Source organism: Limulus polyphemus, unplaced genomic scaffold, assembly GCF_000517525.1.
Source record: "Limulus polyphemus unplaced genomic scaffold, Limulus_polyphemus-2.1.2 Scaffold3178, whole genome shotgun sequence".
In the NCBI taxonomy this organism is placed as follows: domain Eukaryota; kingdom Metazoa; phylum Arthropoda; class Merostomata; order Xiphosura; family Limulidae; genus Limulus; species Limulus polyphemus.
In genome coordinates, this window is record NW_013668788.1 from 106149 (window position 1) to 116078 (window position 9930).

Below are 9930 nucleotides of genomic sequence, written 5' to 3' on the forward strand. Positions count from 1 at the left end.
CATATTGTGGCACACAAGGTAAGTTAACAGTCACATATTGTGGCACACAAGGTAAGTTAACAGTCACATATTGTGGCACACAAGGTAAGTTAACAATCACATATTGTGGCACACAACGTAAGTTAACAATCACATATTGTGGCACACAACGTAAGTTAACAACCACATATTGTAGCACACAACGTAAGTTAACAACCACATATTGTAGCACACAACGTAAGTTAACAACCACATCCTCAAACACACAAGTTTAGTTAAAGACCACATCCTGTGACACACAAGTTTAATTATCAACCAAATATTGTGACACACAAGCTTGGTTATCAACCAAATATTGTAGCACACAAGGTAAGTTAACAACCATATATTGTGGCACACAAGGTAAGTTAACAATCACATATTGTGGCACACAAGATAGGTTAACAATCACATAGTGGCACACAACGTAAGTTAACAACCACATCCTCAAACACACAAGTTTAGTTAAAGACCACATCCTGTGACACACAAACTTGGTTATCAACCAAATATTGTGACACACAAGCTTGGTTATCAACCAAATATTGTGACACACAAGCTTAGTTAACAACTGTATCCTGTGACACACAAGCTTAGTTAACAACCATATCCTGTGACACACAAGCTTAGTTAACAACCATATCCTGTGACACACAAGCCTAGTTAACAACCACATTCTCAAACACATAAACTGGGTTAATAACAATATTCTCCAATAAACAAACTTAGTTAACAACCATATCCTCTGACATACAAAAAATTGTTAGCAAATACATCTGACACACAAGCATATTTGAAAAATATATCCTCTGACACATAAGCTTAGTTAACAAACACATCCTCTGACACACAAGCTTATTTAACAAACACATCTTCCGACACACAAGCTTATTTAACAAACACATCTTCCGACACACAAGCTTATTTAACAAACACATCTTCCAACACACAAGCTTATTTAACAAACACATCTTCCGACACACAAGCTTATTTAACAAACACATCTTCTGACACACAATCTTATTTAACAAACACATCTTCCGACACACAATCTTATTTAACAAACACATCTTCCGACACACAATCTTATTTAACAAACACATCTTCCGACACACAAGCTTATTTAACAAACACATCTTCCGACACACAAGCTTATTTAACAAACACATATTCTGACACATTTGCTTAGTTAACAAGCACATCCTATGATACACAATGGTAATACCCTCTGACATGCAAGCATAGTTAATAAATATACCCTCTAAGCACAAGCTTAATTAATGACTATACCCTCTAACACACAAGCTTAATTAACGACTATACCGTCTAACACACAACAAGTAACTTTCCTTTATAATACATAAAACATACTCTCGCCCTGCCGCTCCTTTTCGAAACTGCATGTGTTTATATTAGATAACAAATTTCACCATCAAAACTCAGAAAGTCCTTCTCAAAACTAGAATGATCAATGACACAGAACCATTTTTTGTGGTCTCAACCTTAATGTGCCCATCAAATGTGGTACAAATCTGATTACACTTTACAAAGTTATTAACACAAAACTGCAAAAATGCCCTACCTCCTCACTATAAAAAATGCTTCGATGTGATCCAGAATCTGGATCTATATGTGGATCCAGACCAAATTTGGGAAGAACTGTCCCATACTGACTTCCCATCTTAAGTAAAATTTTTTGTGTACATTGATGTATTGGTTTTCGAGAAACATGAACAGATACACACACACACACACACACACACAAGGATTCAATTGCAGTACCCTTACCTCCCCACAAGGGGTGAGGGTAATTATAGAAAAATTTAAATCAAAATATCTCTAAAATCATTTACAAATGTATTAGCAAATCCATTTTGAAAGGACATTATTAGATGAAGCATCGTGGCATGAGTGTCCAAAGGATTTGAGCCTGTTTACTTATCCCCAAATTCGCTGTCAGTAATATGCTGAAGAAACAAATGAACATTGAAAATGTTAATATGGAATACTGGTCCTGTTACCTAAAATTAATCAATCCTTACATCTGAGTTTGAAGGCAACCTAAAATATGCTTTGAATATTGCAGTGTCATCCCAGGTCTGAAGTGTGGTAGTGTTAGCTTCATGGTGTGGGCCTGATTTTAGCTTGTTTGGATATGTCTGTACTATCCCTAGTCTAACGAGTGGTAGGCTTAGCATCATGATGTGGGCCTGTTTTGGTTTGAATATGACTGTTCAATTCCAGGTCTCAAGTACGGGGAAGTTAGCATCATTGTGTGGCCCTGTTTTATCCACTTTGGACTGGATCCACTTTAATTAATTAAGGAAGCCATGAATGTCTTGTTGTTTTGAGATAACATTATATTAAAGCCAACACTTCTTTCAAAATTAAAATGCATTATGCCATACTGCAAGCAAGTTCAGCAGTGTTTTGCAAAAAATACAACTGATAATTTATTTTATCCAACCAAAATCTTCATCCTGAATTTAATTCAACTGCTCTGGGACATTTTGAAATTCATTCTGAGAGACACTGCTACTTATTTAGTAGTTGGTTTGCACCAGAAGTGAGAGTATTTCACAAGCTGTAGTAATGGAGTCCATTCTGTAGTTAATGCCAGAGGAGGCATTCTCAAGATGTGTTGTCCTATATCTCAAAATACTTAAAAATTTACTTAAGATTTAATTAGCCTTAAAAGAATTTCCAGACAGTTATAAAGGGATGCTGGGAAGTTATAAGATTTGTTGTTAACATTTATTTTGGCTACAAATCTTTGTCGTTGTTACAATCAAAATGTTACCCATCTGTTTATCTGTTAAGTGTAATACAACAATGCTATTCAATACTCCAGAAATGCATAAAGTAGTCATCTCTAAGCTGTTTATTGTTGAAATCTAATACTACAATGATATTCAAGACTCCAGAAATGCATAAACTAGTCATCTCCAAGCAGCTTGTTGTTGAAATCTAATAAAACAATGCTATTCAAAAACCTAGAAATGTATAAACTAGTCATTAGGAATCATGCAAAACTTTTATGTAATAACTAAACACATGTGATTTGTCATTTTCTGAATTAGTTAGTAACTTTTATTCACTTCGACTTACGCTACTTGGAAGAACCCACGTAAGGTCAGCTCCTTCCACAAAAGCCTGAAGTAGCTGGTACAGATGCTTGGAGGTCACAGCAAGTTCAAGGTCATTTCTAAGGTCTCTTTCATCAGAACATGTCCTGATGGCAAACTTCTTTTCCACATATTTTGACCTAATGAACTCGCACCTTTCATCCCTAGAAGTTTAAAACTAAATAAATAACCAAACTAGCCTTCTGATGTCACAAAAAAACTGTATTATCCAATTACATTTCCTTTTAACTATTAGTTAAAACCTTTCAGTATGTCTTATCTGAAATAAAGAAATGTAAACAACTGGACATCATGTCCAAGTTTGAAAACAGGAAAACATTCAAGAATCTAAGACAAATCATTCAGCAAGTGACAAAAAACATAGTTATGTACCACAATGGCAAAACCCAACACTAAACACAACATTAGTGAATCATGAACTTCTAGCAGCTACATGACTTGTGAAATGAGATACAACATTTTAGTTTACATTATAGTAATGACAATCTAGTAGTGAACTGTGAAATGAGTTACAACATTTTAGTTTACATTATACTAATGACAGTCTAGTAGTGACTTGTGAAATGAGTTACATTTTAGTTTACATTATACTTTGTAACTCATTTCACAGTTCACTACTAGATTGTCATTTTTTTTTAGTTTACATTATACTAATGACAGTCTAATGGTGACTTGTGAAATGAGTTACACTTTTTTTAGTTTACATTATACTAATGACAGTCTAGTGGTGACTTGTGAAATCAGTTACAACATTTTAGTTTACATTATACTAATGACAGTCTAGTAGTGAACTGTGAAATGAGTTACAACATTTTAGTTTACATTATAGAAATGACAGTCTAGTAGCGACCTGTGAAATGAGTTACAACATTTTAGTTTACATTATACTAATGACAATCTAGTAGCGACCTGTGAAATGAGTTACAACATTTTAGTTTACATTATACTAATGACAATCTAGTAGTGACTTGTGAAATGAGTTACAACATTTTAGTTTACATTATACCAGTAATTTTATTCATTACCTTGATGCTTTAATATAGCATTCTTCACACATCAGTAATATTATGATCACGTCTCATTGTACAAAAATAAATCTATTACAGAAAAAATAATTGTTCCAGAACTTCATAATATTTATAAATTAAATTGAGTGTGTAAAGTTTGGAATGCCAAGTATGTACTTTGTGTTTCATGATTTGATATTTTTATTTTGCATTTCATGGTATACAAAAACAAAGCCTTACATGGAACTGTAAGGGGAAGGCTTCCTGAACTGTGTTGCCTCCAGCACATCATTAAACCCTGCATTACTCATTACTCTGGCTAGCTGTAAAGTGGAAGAAAGTATGGTTACAATTTACTGTATACAGTATAAAACCAATATTTCCCAATTATATGTCTTTAAATGTTTTACTAAGAACATTACTGACAGGGAATTTGCAAAGCTAAAGTTAAAAAAAATTTGAAACATATACACAAAAAACTAACTACAATAGCTTGTACATACAACATGTACAACCCTTTTACAGAACGGTTTGTCTTTAACTCTTTTGAGACGGGTCATAGGTGAAAGGCCATATCATCTCGTTTGTCGACTCCCATTCAAAAGTTTATTGTACTACTATTTCATGAATTTATGTCAATAAGTTTGGTATCAAACTGTAGATTATAATTCAAATTTTCAAACTATACATTACTCAATTTCTTAACTTAATGTAAATATATAAAACAAAACACAGATAAACATCGACTTTTGTATGTCACGTGGTATGTTGAATGCAGCACTGGTTCAAAGTCTGTAGTTTCATATGAATTAGAAACTCGTATCACAAATATTTACAAGCAACAATATAAAATAAGAAGGTCTTACCTTTTCTGTTTGCTAAGATATTGCTCATGTAATAAATTAAACACAGTTGCACCCCACCCACCTCTTTTCATTTTTGGAAATACTCCCTTATATACACTTACTTCTATATATGACATGAATAACCAATCAGAGCTCAGAATGTCCCCTAGTGGTTTTCTCAGCCTTTCTAATGTGGCAAGCACTATTTCTTTCTTTTGAAGCAGAATTTCAATAATGTAGCTTGTATCTTTAGTTTGCTTGAAATTTCATATTTTTTAGACCCAAATACAGCTTAGTTACTAAGGTTGATAAATTACAGTTGAATTCTATGGTATTGATGTAGTAATTTAAGATTTTTTAGTTATTCAAAAGTATATATAAAACCTAAAAAGAAATATTTTGCTTCATATCCTCCACATGCAAAATTTTTAAAGGCTTAGCAACCTACATCAAGCAGCAACCAATTACAAAGGTTGTACTTCTTTATTTACTGTTCTATGTTAGAAAAAATATGTTTAAGAACTTGTTTCAAAATAGCTATAATCTATATACATATATAATGTATAATAATTGAAATGTGACTGTATTTTCCAAAATACTAGTCAACCAAAACATAGCCAAGACAAGTTACTTTGTACCAAATTAAGAGCAGAAAAAAGTGCTAAGTTGGAATGAAACTCACCAACAGTTGAGAGGTTCCTATGTTATCAAGTGTGAGAGACTGAATTCTCGAGATGTGGACTCCCAAGTCACGGTGGATACCCGAGCATTCTATACATGTTAGAATCCCAAAATTTGTGGATAACCAGGTTGGATCTAAATCAAGGAATTCTCAAAAGAATCCTGTTATCCAAACTAATATTCACAGAATACATTAAAACAGCAACAATGATCTTTATAATACACACTATAAAATAAAAAAGAATGTAAAGAAAATAAAAAAACTTTGAATTAACCTACACAGTAGTAAATAATATTCCTGTAAGGCCACCTACATCAGTACAACTATTTGATATTTTGTCATACATGCCCACGATCACATGAAAGTGTCCTTGAAGATTGGTACTCCACTTCCAATTCCAATTGTTTAAACCAATTTAAAATCTTAGTCACTGATACATCAAAACTTGAACTTCTCACAAAAAATATCTTAAACTTGTCCTGCTTTTAACAACTACTTGTTCTTCTAACAATTAAAATTATTTAACTTGTCCTGCTTTTAACAACTACTTGTTCTTCTAACAATTAAAATTATTTAACTTGCCCTGCTTTTAACAACTACTTGTTCTTCTAACAATTAAAATTATTTAACTTGTCCTGCTTTTAACAACTACTTGTTCTTCTAACAATTAAAATTATTTAACTTGTCCTGCTTTTAACAACTACTTGTTCTTCTAACAATTAAAATTATTTAACTTGTCCTGCTTTTAACAACTACTTGTTCTTCTAACAATTAAAATTATTTAACTTGTCCTGCTTTTAACCACAACCTGTTATTCAAACAACTAAAATTATTTTAACTTGTCTATCTTGTGGCCTGCTAATTTTGTCAATTTAATTTATTTCTTACAGACTAGTTTAATGTTTTAACTTGTTATTGTGTTAGTAGAAAAATCATTGTTTATATATAAATATATACACACATCCTTAAATAGTACTAATTTTTTATTCTGTATAACACAATGAAGATCACTTAAATACTTTCCAACATGTGTGTGTAAATAAATGTTATTCATTGCATCAGTCACATTTATCTTTATTTAAAAACTACATTTCCTTTCCTATGAACCAATATTTATCCTATGCTTCAAAATAAATAAAACTAAATATTTATATATATACTGTTGTAAAAACTATTTATCAAATATATATATATATATATATGTTTTAAAATTACATTTATGTATTGTACTAGCATATAGCCTATCAAGAATGATGGGGCAAGTACTAACACCCCTACCCCATAGTACACCCTAACCTCACATTTAATAGCTAACTGAAATAAATAAATCAAGCCTGACTAACAGAGAAGCAGAAAAGTGCAGTCGAGGCAGTCAAGCATTGGTTAATACCTTTGTGAGCCAATCAAAATTAAGATCATTCATGAAATGAATTTGTGGCATATTTATAGAATAATTATTGGTAAAAATCAGTTAGATTAACTACATCTAATATATAGAAAAGCCAGTGTGTTTTGCTAACACCGCATTCCACCAATGGCTTTTATGTCATGTTGCTTAGCAAGAAAATAACCTAATATTATTGTTAGTCTATGTACTGAAAGTATAAAATGAAATGTATAGACAACAAAACTGGAAAGATATTTGTTGATTTCTTAAATTAGAGTCTCCGTTGATTAAAGATGTTTGTTTTTTATTAAAAATGTTAGTGATATAACAGAAATGATTTAAGCATAAAATTTAATCAATATTTTTACTTTCATGATAAATTTTGGCTGTTATGACTCCTCCTATTTCGAGAAACCAAGAGAAATAAAGCATAACATCACACACAGATGGACTTTTGTATAGGTTAGATTTTAGAAATTTATATATATATAATTTTTAATACTAATAATAAATATCATATAGAACATTTTGATATCCAAAATTAACAGGTCTTTAAAATTTTCTCATATAAAAACATTTTCTTGAGTTCTCATTTACCTTTGGTGGTATTACAGTCACAGCAACGATCATTTCCTGGAAGTCGCTGAATTTGTTGTATAATACTTTGTTGGAGTTCAAAAAGACTATGGTTTAATTTGTCTCCATCAGGCTGCCCAGTGTCATCAAAAGTTTTCCGCAAGGCCCCTTCTTTACAGTTGACCAGGACTGACATCCACCTGTTACAAAATTCAAGCTTAACTTTTCCTACTCCAGAAACACTAACTATTACTACATATTATGGTTTTAAACTAAAAGTTATATTGTTTCTAAATTGATGAATATCTTGATTCAACCCATTCACTGCAGCTGTCACATATATGGGTTGGAAATTTTTCTTTTGTACACTGCAACTGTGCCTTACATGGATTTTGTTGACATCATATGGAGTACTGGCGAGAAAAGGCAAAAAATGATTCACCCTTTGTTCAGTAACAATACTTGGATAGAGAGTGCCTCAACACTCATATATATACTCTTTACCAGTTCATGTGGGAAATTTGTCAAATTAGGCTTATCAAAAATACCAAACAAGTAAAACAAAACAAAGAAATAGAAAAATAAAACACAAATAAAGAAGTACAAAAAACTTGTAAACACAGTGAAAAATGGATGTGTTCAATGTGATCTATAAACAAAGTGAAAGACGGTTATATTCCACATGGTCTAGTGGGAATATTCCATGCAGTCTAGTTAAGAGATCTGGAAGGTGTAAACATAATGAAAGATGGTGATATTCCACATGGCCTAGTAAAGAGATCTGGAAGGTGTAAACATTATGACAGATGGGAATATTCCATGCGGTCTAGTTAAGAGATCTGGAAGGTGTAAACATAATGAAAGATGGTGATATTCCACATGGCCTAGTAAAGAGATCTGGAAGGTGTAAACATTATGACAGATGGGAATATTCCATGCGGTCTAGTTAAGATGGTTTTGATAAGCTAACAGAATATTAATAAGTAGGATTTCTTAATCTTCAAGTTACTCATTTATTGAAAGCCCCAATAATCAATTCTATATACTTTATATTCCTTTGAACCACCTTAACATTTTTTTAACTTACATAGAAACATCACAATAATGCATTTAAACTCTCCATCACAAATAGAAAAGACAATCTCATTTATAGCAAGATGAAAACTTGGAGAAACAAAACAGATTCTAAAACCTTACTGAATAAAAATTTATATGGAGTAAAACTGGTTTCTCCCTAAAACAAGTACATTTCTTCTTCGAACTTTAAGAACCTAAAGCAGACATCAGTAACTCAAGTGTGAACATACGCTTCCATTTCTCCTTCATCTTCTGCTTGAAAGTGGTATGTTCTGTTATCTGTTGAAAAAATAAAATTAAAAATATTTTCTAAAACTCAAAGTATTACTATTTAAAAAATGCATAAATAACAAAAAAAAAGGTATCAGAGTGTCTTAATCATTCAACACTGGTAATGTATATCGAAATCTTCCTATTAGTATGATATTACATTACTGATGTAGAATGAAACCATATGTTTACATAACACAACATAAGTAATCTATATATATAAAAGAGGAAGTTTGTTTATTTTGTTCCCTATAGGAAACCAAATGGTTCAACTTACAAATTTTAAAATAACTTCATAATAACCAGTTTTTACAAGAAATTTAATGGTGCTTTTATTTTGTATTTGGTGTAGTATTTAGTGACGAAATTGACAATAAATGATTATTGTGCCATTTTTTTGTAATAAGCATACAAACATAATCACGTTTTACACATAGAAAGCATTATGGCGGGAGACACTCAGATAACCTTGCTGTCAATTCAGCATTTCCAAAAATAGTTTTATTTAAATAGTGCTAAGTGATTTAGTAGCTTTGTGAATTACAAATTATTGTTTAGTGATACAGGTGATTATGCCACCCAAGAAACACCCTTTCTATGGAAAGTCTTCTGTCGCTAAAAGAATGCAAGCACAAAGAGCAGCTGAAACAGAAGAACGCAATCAAAGACTTCAGTCACAAGCTGCAAGACAGGCTGCTCAAATACAGGAAGAGACTTTGGAACAACGTAAAGTTAGACTTCGAGCTCAAACTGAAAGGCAGGCTACTCGAAGACAACAAGAAATTGTTGAACAGCATGAAGCCAGAGTTCAGTCAGAATCATCAAGGCAAGCTGGATATAGACAACAAGAAACTTCTGAACAATGTCAAACCAGACATCAAGCACAAAAATTAAGACAAATAACTTACAGAGAGCAAGAAAC

General features: G+C 31.9%; 1 protein-coding gene across 7 annotated transcripts in view; it reads right to left on the minus strand.

Annotated features, from left to right (window-relative positions):
* The window catches only part of LOC106468822 (arfGAP with SH3 domain, ANK repeat and PH domain-containing protein-like), a 68449-nt gene that overhangs the window by 31302 nt on the left and 27217 nt on the right, over window positions 1-9930 (minus strand). For 4 of the 7 annotated variants that reach the window (XM_022397184.1, XM_022397185.1, XM_022397181.1 and 1 more), the window contains 5 exons: window positions 8969-9017; window positions 7683-7861; window positions 5699-5847; window positions 4412-4494; window positions 3127-3307 (listed from right to left, as the gene is read on the minus strand). In XM_022397184.1, coding sequence (XP_022252892.1) covers window positions 3127-3307; window positions 4412-4494; window positions 5699-5847; window positions 7683-7861; window positions 8969-9017 — 641 coding nt within the window. The remainder of the gene's footprint in view (window positions 1-3126; window positions 3308-4411; window positions 4495-5698; window positions 5848-7682; window positions 7862-8968; window positions 9018-9930) is intronic. The other 3 variants (XM_022397186.1, XM_022397182.1, XM_022397183.1) reach the window with 2 other exon arrangements.